A 16,457-nucleotide genomic window follows, 5' to 3' on the forward strand; every position below is an offset into this window, starting at 1 on the left:
TGACACCCTTTTCTGGTCTGCACAGGCACCAGGCATGCATGTCGCACACATAAATATGTGCACACAGGCCAGGTGCTGGTATTTCATGCACTCAAGGCAGAGGCAGGTGGCTTTCTGAGTTCGAGGCCATCTTGGTCCTCAGAGCAAGTTCCAGGACAGCTTGGACTACACTGAGAAACCTTGTCTGAGAAAAAAAAAAGAAAGAAAGAAAGAAAGAAAGAAAGAAAGAAAGAAAGAAAGAAAGAAAGAAAGAAAGAAAGAAAGAAAGAAAGAAAGAAAAGAAAAGAAAAGAAAGTATACACAGGCAAAATACTTAAAATGCATAAAATCTTTTTTTTTTTTTTTTTAATGAAAGCTTTCAACAGTAACTCCTGGCAGAGTGGGAGACCTCCCTGAGATAGTAGTTGAGTCTGTAAGCTTCATTCTAGATTTAGAGCCTTCTGTTTACTCGAAATTCACATAGAGATTTAACAGTATCCTGCCTGGATGTGCAAGTGGGGTTTTTGTGTACTTTACCATTGTCAAACTTGGTTGTATACTCAAGTTTGTTGTTATACTTATTCCTGATATCTTTTTCTCTTTCAGTCCCAGTACAAGAGTCACTTTGTTGCAGCCAGTTTAAGTAATCAGAAGGCTGGAAGCTCTTCTGCTGGGGCAAGTGGATGGACTAGTGCAGGAAGCTTAAATTCTGTTCCAACTAATTCAACACAGCAGGGCCATAATAGTCCAGACAGCCCCATCACCAGTGCTGCCAAGAACATCCCAGGCTTCAACAGTTCTGGGAATATAAGCAGTGCCCCAGTGACCTACCCTTCTGTCGGAACCCAAGGAGTCAACAACACAGCTTCAGGGAGTAACAGCCGTGAAGGGATTGGGGGTGGCAATGGGAAGAGAGAGAGATATACTGAGAACAGGGGTGGTGGCCGTCATAGTCATGGAGATGGTGGCAATCGGCATGGAGATGGTGGTCGCCATGGAGATGGATACCGTTACCCAGAAAGCAGCAGCCGTCATACTGATGGCCATCGACACGGAGAGAACAGGCACGGAGGAAGTGCCGGCAGACATGGAGAGAGCCGGGGTACAAGTGATGGTAGGAATGGAGAAAGCAGGAAAGAAGGCTTTAATCGTGAAAACAGGATGGACCCTCCCAAGGTGGACAGCAGCAAGATAGACAAAGTGGACAGCAAGTCAGATAAGACACCTGATGGTTTTGCTGTTCCAGAGCCACCCAAACGCAAGAAAAGTCGATGGGACAGTTAGAGGGTATGTGAAAATCAGCGTGAATCAGTTGTCTTTAATTTTATTTTTAGAAAGATTTTGGTATCTAGGTGTCTCAGGGCTGGGTTGGGGTCCAAGATGTAAGGGCCCCCTGCCCTTGGTGGAGAGCTGGAGCATGGAGACATTATACCTTCATCTGGTGTTCATTCAGATGTTTTCTTGGGCACCTGCATTGGTCCTGGAAAGCAGAGAGCTGGGAAGCTTTTGTTCCTCTGGGTGAGTTATAAGGAGGGTAAGTGGAAGATACTTAGGGAGAAAGGGCCTTATAGGGCACAAAACTCACTCTAGGTTTATAATAGCTTATATTTTTTACTAAAATGTCACCTTATAAACATCTATAAATTGGATTTTTTTGTTAGCTGTGGCCAGGCAGTCCCATTTTTGGAGTTGGCTTCTGTAAACCCAACCTTCAATCTGTTAGGGATGCTTGGGAAACAGTTTGGTGCTTTCAGGTGTTTGCAGGGGAGGTACCTGATACTCAGGTTCCTCGGACAGCTTTATTTCCATCCCTGAGACATGTAGGAAGGGCAGCCTTCCAGACTCGGGCTTTGAGATCCTAAGCCACTGGGACTGAAGAATTACGGCATCACCCAGGCCTGGGGCACTGCTAAATTTACCATTGAAAAACCAACCCCAACAGTAGCTTTGAAAGTGTCTTATTGTAATTTTTTTTAACTTGCCCCAATAGTAGGAAAGTCTTTTGCTGAAATGATTCTGATGATTTTTGTTCTATCTTGTTTATAAAATGAAAATATACAAACTTTGAATTTTGTGATTTTTTTTTTGTTTTGTTTTTTTGTTTTATTTTTTTGTGAAGGTTTCTTTAAGATGTGCATTCCTCTCTGCTTGCTCGCTAGTAAATGTTTTACTACTGGGACCTGAGGGCTGTCGTTTCTACCGTACAGTAGTTGCTACATATTAAATTATGGCTTGGAACAGTGCAGCCTATGATGTGAAATGTGGGGAAGTGCTTGCTTATTAAACTATCAGAAAAGTTATTTGTTCTGTTATCTTCATTTTATTCAAATAATGGGAAAGGGTGGGAGAGGACTCAAAAGAACCACATGGCTTAATAGGCTACAACAATGCCATCACACTGAATTTCCCCTTAAGGCTTAAAAAAGATGTTTCTGGGCGGTGGTGGCACACGCCTTTAATCCCAGCACTTGGGAGGCAGAGGCAGGCGGATCTCTGTGAGTTCAAGGCCAGCCTGGTCTACAGAGCGAGTTCCAGGAAAGGCACAAAACTACACAGAGAATCCTGTCTCGAAAAAAAAAAAAAAGATGCTTCCATCCCAAGTCCTTCGTGAAAGATTGGGGGGTAGGTGTCAGTCTGTCATCAAAAATCGTCCCTTGGTGCTTTCATGTATGACCATTCTTCAAGAGGCAAGAAGGACTTCTATTGTAGAATTGTAGGCACACCATAGCTCCCCTAATCATATGGGCAACAGCAGCTGCCAAAACCACCAGCGTGAACTTTGTCTCTCTGGATGCCTCTGTTCACTTCCGCTTGTGTTTTTTCTTCTGTTCCTTCCGTTGCTGTGCTCTCTGGTCCTTCTTCATTCTAGAGTCCACTACCTTGAAATGACCTCTGACTCCAGCTGGCCGCCTGACCTTACGGCCTACACCTTTTTTAGCTACAACATAGGTGACCTGGCGTTTCTCCTTGCCAAGTCCAGCCTTCTTGTAGAGACTGTAAAAGAAAGAAGCAAGTTACGGTCCGCTCTCTGGAACTCTACTTAACCCAGTGTCTGTGGCTGCTGTTCGCCAAATTACCTCCGCAGTTGTGCCACCTTTTCTCGTTCTGAGATATCCACAGTGTTCACCACAGCTTCTGCCTTCTTCTTGGTCTGCTCCAGCTTCTTCAGCATCTGGAGGGGAGCCTCAGTTAGATGACTTCTTTCTCTAACTTTCCCCAGCAACTCCTAACCTCAGGCAATCTCAGCTACTTACCCTCCGTTTCTTTCTGGCCTTAGCCTCAGCTACTTTCTTGATGGGCCGTGCATTGATTTCCCGCCAGCGTTTTCGGTAATGCTCCACATCCTTCTTGTCAACAGGCAGCTGCCGTATCCGGTGCTGCTTCTCTTCCTGCACAAACCACTCTGGAAGCTTTCCCTCATCTTCATTAAATGCATACCTGAGTAGAGAGGATACCAAGCTAGCGATCACCTGTTACTTCTCTAAGGAAGGAAACCTTCCCTTCACCCACAGAACTTCATGATGCTGGGGCTCTTACCGGTTGAATGAGTTATCTATAAGGTCTCTCTTTGCCTTTTTGGAAGAGGCAATAACAGCACCTAGAGCAAGGCCTTCAGGGTCCAGAATTCGGTGTTTCACTGGAGAGGGAAAGGCAAAGTCAAAGCCTGATTCTCATCACTGAAACTTGCTCTGGTTTCTCTCCACTGTGTACATACATACATACTACTTACCTGGGTCCTCAATAGGCACAACCTCAAACCCATCATCATCTGCCTTAGAACCACGGCTTCGCTTGACACCACGGGATGCTTTCCAGCTGTGGAAGCAGGCAGAATTGTGATTGATGATTCTACCGCCTCCATGGGGATAATCCACTTTGCCACAACTTTATTTCCCATTTAAAGCCACCTAGTGAAACTTCACAGAAACCCATCGGCTAGATCCACTCACCTTTCTTCATCCTCGCTACTGCTGCTATCACTATCTGAGCTGTTGACTTTGTCCTCCCCTCCAGCGTCAGTGACAGCTTCTGTCCCCAAAACAGCCTCTGTCTCTTTAGGAATCTCATTCTGGCACTGGGGAGGTTTCTTCTTAGTCTTCAGACTAGAAGGTGGTGGAGGTGGCTCCTTCCTACGGCTCTGGTGGAGCAGCTGTGCCTGACTGATCTCCAGGGCCTCATCCGCGTCGTCCTCAATTCCACTGAAGCCATCCTGTGATAGGAAAACCTCAGCAACCCTTCTCCTAGAGAATTCCAGTGTCCTGTCAGGCTCCCTGGCTCTACCTTGGAGAACCACAGGTTAGCTTGCTCTTCCTGCAGCACCGCCTTTTCTTCCAGTGGTACCAGCAACGGGTTCTCTCCTTCCTCCTCTTTATTGTCATCTACTTGAGCAAACCGCAAACTGTAGACCCAAAGGAAAGTGAGGTGAAACACACTACCACCACCTCCCCTACCCCACCCCCAGCACCTAGAGGCTTTGCTGTCCAGGCCCACACCAATTCTATCTTGAGAATAAAGCTTAGGGTGGCAGCACTTCCTTTCACACACACAGCCATTACCACTTCTGGTCCTTCAGACCAGAATGTGTCCTGACTCCTGCCAGCTCTTCTGGATCCAGGTCACTCTCCAGAGAAGTATCATCATCATCCTCAGCATCTGACACATAGATGTCGTCCCTTGGCAGATCAGACAGAAATGTGTCTGCAGCATTCATGTCTCCTTGTGTTACTTCCTCTAGCAACTAAAGTCAACAGGGATAGATTGAAGTACTTAAAGGCAACACAGTGCATTTTCCCATGCCCATTAACTTAGTTCATCCTCTAACATTTGTTAGAACACTGACAAATGTTAGCGCCTACACAGCAGCTGTGACCTAGAAAAGGAACCAGCGTGTCTAAAACGTCCAGTTCTAGGTTCAGGCCTACATGCTGACTAGTTTAAAAATAACTCAGAAGCCACTTGAAATACCTGAATTCACATCTCTACATTTTGATCCCAAGTAAAGAAGTACCAGACAGCATGCATCAAACCAAACTGATAGCTTTCAAGTACTCTCAGAACCAAGAACCTATTCTCAAGGTGGACAGAGCTGTATTTATCACAACATCCTGGGGTTATACTTAACCATTTTCTTAATTCTCCATAAAACTTGCAGTGGATATGGTATATTCTTGTTTAACAAATGAATGAAACAAACTGAGGAATGGTACATGGTTGTAAGTTACATACCTAAAGTGGAGTTGGAACTAAAAGCTGTACCTGCTCTATTGCCTCTCCTGTGTCATAAAGGTGACTAGGCTATCTTACCACAGAAGCTCATTCTGCATGTGACATTGCTTTCACTATGGAAGGCATGTTCTTCCATATTTGACAGAAGCATCACCTAGCAGCCCAATGCTAGTTGCTCATTGGCCACAATGAGGTGAAGATGACTGCCCCACGGAGGAATCCAGTCTGGGTTGGTAACCCAGGCACTACAGCTTCATCTACTGTGAACTCTTGGTCTTAATACTCTAGTTTTACAAATCTTCCTCATCTCATATTAGGCATGTTTCTTTTCAGCGTGTGAGTCAGTATTCTCACTTTTCTTCTCTACAATTCCCCTTACTAACTTGATTGGTGAATACAACCAAACCCCAAGATCATTCAGTATATTTAATCCAATGTCCCTCCACCTCCAGGCCTTCAAACTGATCATCCTGACTCCCCTGTCTCCAGCCCACCCTTACCTGCTGACCCCGGATGGTACGCAGGGAGAACATGCCTGTCTCCCCCTCATCTGCAATGGAAACCCCAGGCAAATCCATCTTCAGTTCTACACGTTCCCGCTGCTTCCTCTGTTCACGAAGCAATTTCTTTTTCTTCCTGAACAGATAATTTGAGGGATTTAACTTGCCTGGCTCCAAAACTTCTGTGCCTTTTATCATCTCCATATACTCTTCCTCACGCCCCTCACCTCTTTAGTTCGGCCACCTCTTCGGCTTTCATCTCTGCCAGGGTCCGGTTAAGCTGCTCCTCCTCCTCCTCCTCTGAAGCCTGCTTTGTCTCAGCAATTGACTCATCCTCATCACCTTCTTCTTCTGAGCTGAGGCTGGCACACCAATCCAAAGAGTCTGCTTATTGTCCCAGACACTCGGTCCAACATCCAACCACTGCTAACCCTGGTCACTTCCTCACCTGATGTCCAGTGCCTTTGCTTGCTCTTTCAGCTTCTTGGCCACATATCGCCGAAGTCTTGTTCTCCAATTCAGGAGAGACCTGCCCAAGAAATACTATTACTAATCTTAACCATCCCCAACCCTGCCTCTTTAAGTCCACACTCCAAATTTCAGGCTTCGGCCACAAACAAACGGAATCCTGGTTCCCAGAGTCCAACGTCATGTTCTTCAAAGGCCTGCACTCTGGCCCTTACACCAATGTACCTAAGTTCCTTGCGGCCCAGCACTTTGATGTCCTGACAGCATGCTTTTATATCCTCAGTTGTAGCTGGATGCTGTGCCAACTCTTCATCATCTATTGTGATCTATTTGTGAGGAAAAGGAATGAAATTTCTTTCTGGCCATGTTTCTGGGGCTCCCTTATACCTTCAATCTGGGAACTCACTTCGCTGGCCTTGGAGAGGAAGTCAACAGGATTGGCAGCTCGCAAGAAGTCAGTGACTGAGGTTCGGTGATAGAGAGTGAGATCACCCTCGGCATAGCCTTCAGCCTTAGGAAGGGGAATAACGATGGTTAGACAGTCCCTTCTTGGATATCAAATCTTGTCAGTTTCACAACCCATTTCTCAAAAAAAAAAAAAAAAAAAAAAAAACAAAAACCACCTTTGGCTTCTTTTTTGTCACCAGCTCAGTAACAGTTTTAGCCTGAACTTCAACCTCCTTAAAGGCAAACTTAGGATCGAAGAATTTACTGTCAACCTTGTCAGGAGCCAGGAATCCTAAAATGGGAAGACAGACAGATCAAGGTATGCTTTCATAATTAGAAGGCTGTGTCAAGAGGAAGAAGTAATGACATCCCACCTTGGCAGACTACAAAGATTTCTGCAGATTCGTGGCGAGAGGCCTGGGGCTTCGTGGCCTGGACACGGTGGAACAGCTGCTGGAAGATCCACAGCAGGGGCTGATAGTCACGGGAACGGAAGACTTTTGTGATGAAGCAACCACCACGGGCCAAAAAATCGCAAGCCAGACGCAGTGCCATCAGTGTCAAGTTAGCTGTAGGGCAGAGACAGACAGTAAGAATCTGTGGCTTCAGAGCATGCCAGCTCCACCCTCCCCTCCAAGGTCCACATTCCCAGTACCTTGTGAGTAAGCATCATGGACCCAACTAGCCCCAACGTTGGGAGCCCCATCATTGAGTACAACATCAACTTTCCAAGTCTTCAGCTCCTTCCTCAGGGCCTGATGAAAAGTAAAGGGTTTATAGCAGTGGAAACAAAAGAAGGGCTAAGAATAGAACTCCTGGTTCAGTCATCTGTCAGTCATTTACTAAGTGCGCACCATGGGCAACATCCTGTGCCAGGTACAAGAAACAACACTTCTATCTTCAAGCTTAGAATGAGTTCACTGAAAAGAACTTTACTGAAGATCTCCTGTCCTTCTACCAATTCACAGTACTGCTTCTACCAGGCTTGGTAGCACAAGCCTGTAATCCCAGTACTCAAGAGGCAGAAAGACTGCAAGACCAAGGCCAACCTTGTTCCACGTCAGTCTATGCTACATAGTTAGTTATAAGCTATCCTGAAGTACACAGCAAGACACTGTCTTGGGGAAAAAAGAAAAAAAGAAAACCTTGACTATAAAGATGGAAATGTACACTAGGATTGTCATGGGTCTTTTGGGGCACATGCTTAAAAACCATGGTAAACTGGGAAGTGTTTCACCCTTAGGAGACAATGATGTCTGCACATAAAGGGGCAGGAAGGAGGAATTCTCATTACCTGCCTGCAGCGCTCTGTTGTGATATCTTCCTGAAGAGTCACAACATTGGGAAGAGGTTTGATTGGAACCAGGTCCACTCCTGGAAGAAGTTAGGTCAGTGAATTACATGGTGCGCGAGAGATGAAGAACAAAGTTGGTATTTCACAAACCCCTCTCCCTCAAATGCCCAGGAGAGTCACTCACCCACAATAAGACTGGATACAGGCATAAACTTGGCAGCCACCTGCAGCCTGTGAAAGGGACATATTAAAATACCTTTCCCTTGAGCCGGGCGGTGATGGCACATGCCTTTAATCCCAGCACTCGGGAGGCAGAGCCAGGCGGATCTCTGTGAGTTCGAGGCCAGCCTGAGCTACCAAGTGAGTTCCAGGAAAGGCGCAAAGCTACACAGGAAACCCTGTCTCGAAAAACAAAACAAAAAAAAATAATAATACCTTTCCCTCTGGCAATGTGATGTTCCACCCCTTTTAGGGGTACCTGTTACATGTAGTGGCCAAACGTCTTTACACACACATTTTCTACAGTCAAGAAGCAAACTGCTTCTTGAATTCCAACACACACCTGCATTCCCAGCTCCAAGGAGGGCAAGGCAGTAAGCTCACAAGTTCAAGGCCATCCTGGGCAACTTTTAAGAGTCCCTGTCTCGAGAAATAATAAAGCAGATTCCCCAATCTCATATAACTCAGAGGTAGAGTGCCTGTCTAACATGAGTAAGTCCTTGGTTCCAGCCCTAGTTGAGGAAAAAATAAAGCTGCCTTCCCAAGTTTAAGAAAGGAACATGCTATGGAATATTTAATCTGAATTATGTAATTACTGTAACAGGTATGGGTAAGAGATTCGATTCCCACTCCAAAGCAACTCAAAACTAATCAGGGCCAGGAAGGTGCCATCAGTGCAGCCCCTGCCAAATGTTACCATCCTCCGGGCGCAGCACACAGGTCCAGCAAGGCCCTGGCTTTCTGCAGGAACTGAAAGCGGCGATTGAGCTGGATCAGTTTGAAGGCAGAGCGCGAACGATAACCTGGACCGTAGGGAGTTAGTGTACAAAACAATAACGTCCACGAAGGCCTTTTCTAGCAGGACTTCCACGGACTCACAACCCCATCACCCCCCTAAGGAAAAGGAATTCAATATTAGAAAAAGCGCGAACCCGGACTCACCAGTCTCCTTGGCCAGGTGATAGAACTTGTCCCGCCGGCTCTTGCCTACTTTGCCTTTCTTCCCCATGGTGGGACGGGGTAATATCACTCACTCTGGGGAGAAAGAAAAAGCTGAGGACATCTTCCCGAACACTGGATTCTGCTTCGACTCCTTGGTCGACGAGGGAATCACTCACCGGACCCCGAGACAGCCCTTAACTCCACAGGGTTTTCAACACTTGGGAAACAGCACATGTAGGCAGCTATCGTACTTCCGCTTCCGCCCGCGTTTCCTGCGTTCCTGGCTTTAAGTTTTCCGCCATGTTGAGTGTGGCCAAAATTTTTCTGTCCGCGGGTCTTACGAGCTAAAAGTGGAGCCTAGAAGGTCGCGTCATTAACTACTAACCTAGACTCTAGGGAGCAACACCCAGAAGGTCTACGCCTCCTCCCTCCCTCCCAAAGCTACTGACCTCCAGAAGCGCCTCTCCCACTAGAGCCGCTCTTGTTGTATCGCCACACACCCCTCCCATTGACCCGGAACTCTTCTCGCCCGAGTCACAGGTCGCAGGCTTCCGCCTCCGCGCCTGCGCGATCGGGTGACTTGGATGCCGGCGGTCCCTGCCGAAAGAGGGAAGATGGCGCTTGATGGGCCAGAGCAGGTAAGGCTGCGGCGGCGGCGGCGGCAGGCAGCCACCAAAGCTGAGGGCGGAGTGCGTATGATCTGAAGTGAGCAGTGGCCAAGAGCAAGGGGGTCGAGTGGATCAGGAACGGGTGGACCACGTCAGACGGGACCCTGCCTGGGACAGGATCTGCTGTGTCAGCGCCGCCCCGGTTGGGCAGGACAGGGGTGGGTAGACACGGAGTGAGGAGCGAGGCAAGCAGGAATGGCCTGGGGCCGGACCTGGACTCCGGTCCTCCGTTTTGGCTCTGTCTGGAGTAGTTGGTTACACCTTGGGTTTGTATAGCTCTTGCCACAGAGCCAAGCGCTCCCTGGATATACGGCCCCTTGAGCCTCCAAAAAGTCTTCAGAGGTAGGTGGTAATTGCATCCTTTTAGTGGATTCAAAAGGAAGGGTTAGAACCAAAAACTAAGCCTCCGAAGTTGGAACACACAGACCTCACCCATCGAGATCTGAGGGAAAAGGAATGAGTTTTCCTGGCCTTATTTCTTAAGCTGTATGGTGAAGTGCCTTGGAAATAGTATGGCTTAATCCCAGCGGTTTAGGCCCTTGTTTAACGATGACACTTGTCTTCAGATGGAACTGGAAGAGGGGAAGGCAGGCAGTGGACTCCGCCAGTATTATCTGTCCAAGATTGAAGAACTCCAGGTGAGTACAGACACCAGAGGGAGCTAGACGAAGATGGGAAGTGATGCATGCAGAATTCCTCCAGTCCTTATTCCACTGGGAGTGCAAGGAAGAGTTTTTTTCCTGTATTGTTCCTTTGTAGTTTTTTTTAAATTTGTTTATTGTGTGTATGCATGCCTGTGTACGTTTATGTGCACCATCTGTGTGCGGGTGCCTGTGGAGGCCAGAAGAGGGCAGTGGATCCCCTGGAACTTGAGTTACAGGTGGTTGTGATCTACCATGGATGCTGAGAACTAAACCCAGGCCCTCTGCTAAAGCAGTAAGCCCAGCTAACTGCTGAGCAGTGTCTTCAGCCCCTTCTTTGTGGTGGGGAATTAACAAGCAATGTCAAGTATATTAATAATCTCCTGCCCTTAACGCTCATCTCTTTGATTTAGTATTCAGGATTTGAGTAGTATTTAGTTAGGGTTGGTTGCTTGCTTGCTTTGTAAGTTTTTCATTTTATGTGTATGGGTGTTTTGCCTGCATCTATGTCTGTGTGCCACACATATGCCTGGTGCCTGTGGAAGCCAGAAGAGCGTGTGGGATCCCCTGGAACTGGAGTTACAGAAGGTTGTAAGCTGCCATGTGGGTGCTGGGGATGAAAGCCAGGTTCTATGAAAGAGCAGCCAGTACTTTCAATGACTGAACCACCTCTCTAGTCCTGAGAGTCAAATTTCAATTTGGGGGGGAAAAAAAAGATATCACGGTGTGGGATGTGGTAGGCATACCAGTAATGCTGGCACTCAGGAGGCTGAGGCAGGAGTAGTATTTTGAGTTTGGAATCAGCCTGGATTACATAAAACCCTATTTGGAAAACAAAACCACTTGTAAAAGGTTCGGTTAGCCAAAGGTGTAAGTGGGAATGAGAATGGGTTTGGAAAGCCACAGAGAAAATTTCTGAACCCCAGGTGCATTTACAGCTATTCTGTTTGGTTTACCTTTCCTTTTTTAGACAGTGTCTCACTGTGTACCCCCAGATGACCCAAAACTCCCTATGTAGATAAAGCTGGACTCAAACTCAAGAATTCTCCTGCCTCTGCCTCCCAGATGCTGGGATTAAAGATAAGAGCCACCACACCCAGCTTGGTTTACCATTTTTTTAAAATTAATTATGTATTTATTTATTTATTTGGTTTTTCGAGACAGGGTTTCTCTGTGTAGCTTTGCGCCTTTCCTGGAACTCTCTCTGTAGACCAGGCTGGCCTCGAACTCACAGAGATCCGCCTACCTCTGCCTCCCGAGTGCTGGGATTAAAGGCGTGCCCACCACCGCCGGTTGGTTTACCATTTTTTAATGCTTCTCTGTGATGTCATCTCTCTCAGGTCTGAAATAAAGCAGGATAATGGATGCTTTTGCCTGTGTGCAGTTTTAAGACAGATCTTTTTCTTTTTTTTTTCCTTTTCTTTTTGGTTCTGCGAGACAGGGTTTCTCTGTGTAGCCCTGGCTGTCCTGGAACTCACTCTGTAGACCAGGCTGGCTTCAAACTCAGAGATCTGTCTGCCTCTGCCTCCCGAGTGCTGGGATTAAAGGTGTGTGCCACCATGCCTGGCTATGCCTACCTTTTTTACTCACTTTTCTAATTTTAGTTTTTGAAATTCTAATGACATCACACATACACTTTCCTTCCCTCCAACCCCTCCTGTACACCAGCTCCCCTTGTTTTCTCTCAAATTCATGGCCTCTTTTTGTTACATAGATGCATATAAAAATAATATATATGTCCCCAAATACATAAATACAACCTGTTCAGTCCGTATAATGTTACCTGTATGTATATAGTCACTTAGTATGATATGACCAATTTGGGGAGAGGGGCTCTTCCTTTGGGAAGATTATTTCTCTTCCTCTCAATATTCCTCACCTACCCATAGTTCTTTGTCTAAGGTTGAGGCCCCATGGATGAGCTTCCCTCTTTCTATGTTAGCATGTCCATTGGTGTTGTCCTTGTTCGGACTTGTTTAGGTAGCCATGTTGATGAGACTTCATGAATGTAGCCTCTCTGGCATTTCTAGGAGATAGAATCTGACGACAACCTTTTTGTCCCTCTGGCTTTTAGAATCATTTGCCCCCCTCTTCCAAAGTGGTCCCCGAGCCCTAGGTGTAGGAGCTGCTTAGATGTGTCTGCTGGGGCCAGGCAGCACACAGTCTTGTTCTCTGCGTTTTGATCGGTTGTGGTTTTCTATAATTGCCTCCATTTGTTGCCAAGAGAAGTTTCTTTGACAAGGGGTAAGAACTACATTTATCTGTAGGTATAAGATAATAGAATGTAGTTAGGGATTGTGCTGTTTTAGTAAAGCGGTGTTTGTAGTCTTTTCAAGATCCTCGACTTCACTAGCCCAGGGTAATTGACCAGATTTCCAGGACCAAGCATGTTTTCCCTCCTGTTAGGCAGGCTGTAAGTCCCCACTAGAGAGCTGTTGGTTGCCAACACAGTACGCATGCCACTACTGTTGGGGTTCATAGGCACCAAAGCTAACTAGGACTGTTGGTTGCTTCCTCCCTTGGAAGCTTGCATGGTTCCTTTTGGTCAGATCCAGCTCACATGCTCTGGGTCTTGTGGTTGAAGTGCAATAGGGACTTGACTTCCCCCCTCTGGGAGTGGCAACCAGTGACAACAGCAGTCACCTGTAATGTTTTGAGAGTCTCTAGATGACTCTGGCCAACTCAAAAGGTAGATTACTCATACCTGGTGGGTTCTGTGTTGTTTGTTTGTTTGTTTATTGATTGGTATGGGAATGCCAGATCCCCGGGAACTGGAGCTACAGACAGTTGTGAGCTGCCATGTGGGTGCTGGGAATTGAACCCAGGTCCTGTGGAAGAGCAGCTAGTGCTCTTGACCAGTGAGCCATCTCTCCAGTTCCCTGGTGGGGTTTTTATTAACTAGTCTATGGCCCTTGAGTGGAGCACTGTCAACCCAGGTGGGAAGCTTTCATTTAACTAGATGTGTATCGGTATTAGATATTATTTTATGTAGATAATGATTCCTTAATGACTTTTTCAGGCACCCTGTTGTTTTACCTTCCTCCCTCCTATATTTTCTTCCCTTTCTAATTAAGGCTCCCCCTTTCCCATTTCTTCCTTCACATCATTTATATCCCTCTCTATTACACACACACACATACACACACACACACACACACACTATGGTCCCGCTTTACTTTCCTGGCTTCTGCAGTCACCCCAGGTTGTACACACACATCTGAAGACTGGCGTTAGGAACTAACTAACTTTGAACTGACAGCTGCTTCCTGCCTCTTTCCACCACACCGTGTTCCCTCTCCAGAAACCACTCCATGAGAAGCTATAATTTTTCACCATTAGATCCTGTTATTCCAGGACCGGTAGTGCACTAGAAGCCTTCTGTGATGGCTACCTGGGGCTCCTTAGGAAATCTTAGCAGACAGGACAGGGTCTTCGGACCCTGCTGAAGTGAGTTCAGAAGCAGCCCCTCAACCCTGCCTGTAAGCGTCTCAGCCAAGATCCAGTTTCCTAACAGGCTATTGCTCCTGAGTAATGGGATTTGTCTCTTGTCCTCCCCAGTTGATTGTAAATGATAAGAGCCAGAATCTCCGGAGACTGCAGGCCCAGAGGAATGAGCTAAATGCAAAAGGTGAGAGGGGAGAAGATGGAAGGCTTCGTGTATGTGATGGTTGAGGCAAAGGCTGGGTGTCCCACCCTTCCATCTTCTGCAATGCTCACTGTCTCCTCTCAGCCTAAAGTGATGCTTTCCACTGTTCAGTGTACTTGTTCCCATTTACCTCTTCAGAGAGCCACTGTGAACCCTTTTCAAGACAGAAGGGGTTTCGTTTAGTTTGTGCATATTGAATCTTGGTTTAGTTTATGCATACTGAATTGAGTACCAAGGAAATGCCAAATGAGAGGCTGGGTGGCTGGTAGTTCTTCGGGATTGTTTTTTGCTTAGTTTGGTTTTTCTGCTCAGTTCGCCTGCTGCGGGAGGAGCTGCAGCTGCTGCAGGAACAGGGCTCCTACGTTGGAGAAGTAGTTCGGGCCATGGATAAGAAAAAAGTGTTGGTTAAGGTAAAAGCAGCATGACCCCAAGGACCAGCTCCTTGCATTCCCACCCCTTGTGTGCAGCCTTGCCGTGTTCTAGAACTTCCTGGGTTGTTCCTGGTTAGGGGTGATGTGCTGACTCTTGAGGAAAATCATGAGCCCTTATTTCTTCAGGTCCATCCTGAGGGGAAATTCGTCGTTGATGTGGACAAGAACATTGACATCAATGATGTAAGTGTAGGTGGGATGTTGTGGGAGCAGCAGCTCCACACCCCATCCTGAGACTTACTCCTGCCCGTCACCTTCGTCCAGGTGACGCCTAATTGCCGGGTCGCTCTAAGGAATGACAGCTACACTCTGCATAAGATCCTACCTAATAAGGTGGACCCTCTGGTGTCACTCATGATGGTGGAAAAGGTGCCAGACTCAACTTACGAGATGATTGGTGGTCTGGACAAGCAGATCAAAGAGATCAAAGAAGTGATCGAGCTGCCGGTGAAGCACCCTGAACTCTTTGAAGCACTGGGGATTGCACAACCAAAGGTAAACATCAGACTCTCCTGGGAGGCAGCGGGGCTCCGTCTCAGACTAGATCCAGTGCTGGCGTTGCCAGAGCACGAAGCTAGTTTGAATACAGTGCAGAAAGGACATGGGTCTTCATTTCTTACATCCCTCCCCTCAAGCGAGGGTCCAGCACAGAGCCCTCACTTGTTAGTGCATGTTCAGTCAATGAAAGGGTTTGGCTTTTTCCCCTAAGTGTGATGTACCCCCCCCCCCTTTCCAGGGAGTGCTCCTGTATGGACCCCCAGGCACTGGGAAGACATTGTTGGCCCGCGCTGTGGCTCATCATACAGACTGTACCTTTATTCGTGTGTCTGGCTCTGAACTGGTACAGAAATTTATCGGGGAAGGTAACTATGGCTAAGACTGTGAGCGCTGAGTGGAAGGGGAGAGGGTGGGGTGCACATCAGCTCCTAATGCCAGGTTGGCCTTTGCACAGGGGCAAGGATGGTGAGGGAGCTGTTTGTCATGGCACGAGAGCATGCTCCATCTATCATCTTCATGGACGAGATTGACTCCATCGGCTCCTCCCGGCTGGAGGGAGGCTCTGGAGGGGACAGTGAAGTGCAGCGCACAATGCTGGAACTGCTCAACCAGCTGGACGGCTTTGAGGCCACCAAGAATATCAAGGTGAGGTGGTAGAGGCTTTCCCACAAGCCAGGTACAGGTGTGGGGTGGCACGGGTGGCACAGGCCTAAGAGTGTTGGGCTGATTCCACCCCTTCCTTTCCCAGGTTATCATGGCTACTAATAGGATTGATATCCTGGACTCCGCCCTGCTTCGTCCTGGGAGGATCGACAGAAAAATTGAATTCCCACCTCCCAATGAGGAGGTCTGTGGTGGATGGTGCCTGTTGGAGCTCTGGCTATGGAGATAGGGTGCAGGGCTCAGGGCTTTCTTCTTTTATCCCTAGGCCCGGCTGGACATTTTGAAAATCCACTCTCGAAAAATGAACTTGACCAGGGGGATCAACCTGAGAAAAATTGCTGAATTGATGCCAGGAGCTTCCGGGGCTGAAGTGAAGGTAACTGGAGGCTTCAGGGAAGCAGGACAGTAGCAGGATGCCCTAAGAGCCAAGCCAGTGCTAAGGGGGCCCAGCAGCAGAGCCTCAGCTTCTCTTCCCTGCTTAGGGTGTGTGCACAGAGGCCGGCATGTATGCTCTGCGGGAACGGCGTGTCCATGTCACTCAGGAGGACTTTGAGATGGCAGTAGCTAAGGTTTGTGTCTCCACCCTTCTGCCTTTGCTGCGGTGGCTCTGGACCACGGGTAAACTTGTGTTTGCACAGTTCATAAATTCCCGCTCACACATGTCTATTCACTCTTCTACCTCCCTCTCCAGGTCATGCAAAAGGACAGTGAGAAAAATATGTCCATCAAGAAGCTATGGAAATGAGGGTGTGTCCTTTGTGTGGATCCCTCCAATAAAGGTCTGTGCGGTAAACTCTCGAACTCCAGTCTGTTAATAAGTGGCTGCACTGTTCAA

General features: G+C 47.4%; 3 protein-coding genes across 5 annotated transcripts in view; 2 read left to right on the forward strand and 1 right to left on the reverse strand.

The window, feature by feature from the left end:
• Ddx42 (DEAD-box helicase 42) overlaps positions 1-2,279 on the forward strand; it is a 45,648-nt gene extending 43,369 nt beyond the window's left edge. For all 3 annotated transcript variants that reach the window (XM_076543554.1, XM_006970508.4, XM_076543553.1), the window contains one exon: positions 586-2,279. In XM_076543554.1, the coding sequence (XP_076399669.1) occupies positions 586-1,263 (678 nt within the window). In that variant the 3' untranslated portion in view covers positions 1,264-2,279. The remainder of the gene's footprint in view (positions 1-585) is intronic.
• Ftsj3 (FtsJ RNA 2'-O-methyltransferase 3) lies at positions 2,277-9,629 on the reverse strand. The gene is made up of 22 exons (XM_006970506.4): positions 9,525-9,629; positions 9,252-9,432; positions 9,076-9,168; positions 8,831-8,936; positions 8,099-8,145; positions 7,915-7,994; positions 7,276-7,375; positions 6,995-7,189; positions 6,797-6,912; positions 6,580-6,684; positions 6,399-6,499; positions 6,154-6,234; positions 5,933-6,067; positions 5,706-5,841; positions 4,536-4,717; positions 4,261-4,378; positions 3,930-4,189; positions 3,710-3,795; positions 3,517-3,616; positions 3,234-3,417; positions 3,057-3,151; positions 2,277-2,973 (listed from the first exon to the last, which is right to left on the reverse strand). Exons 3-22 carry the CDS (start codon positions 9,140-9,142, stop codon positions 2,781-2,783), a joined length of 2,487 nt encoding a protein of 828 aa, XP_006970568.1. The 5' UTR covers positions 9,143-9,168; positions 9,252-9,432; positions 9,525-9,629; the 3' UTR covers positions 2,277-2,780.
• Positions 9,572-16,423, forward strand: Psmc5 (proteasome 26S subunit, ATPase 5). Its single transcript, XM_006970507.4, has 12 exons — positions 9,572-9,713; positions 10,310-10,381; positions 13,943-14,012; positions 14,343-14,440; positions 14,588-14,644; positions 14,726-14,956; positions 15,198-15,324; positions 15,414-15,604; positions 15,708-15,806; positions 15,888-15,998; positions 16,105-16,191; positions 16,314-16,423. The coding sequence occupies exons 1-12, from the start codon at positions 9,660-9,662 to the stop codon at positions 16,365-16,367; spliced, it is 1,251 nt and encodes a 416-aa protein (XP_006970569.1). The 5' UTR covers positions 9,572-9,659; the 3' UTR covers positions 16,368-16,423.
• Positions 16,424-16,457: the final 34 nt, after the last annotated feature.

The sequence above is a fragment of the Peromyscus maniculatus genome, chromosome 8, assembly GCF_049852395.1.
Source record: "Peromyscus maniculatus bairdii isolate BWxNUB_F1_BW_parent chromosome 8, HU_Pman_BW_mat_3.1, whole genome shotgun sequence".
In the NCBI taxonomy this organism is placed as follows: Eukaryota; Metazoa; Chordata; class Mammalia; order Rodentia; family Cricetidae; genus Peromyscus; species Peromyscus maniculatus.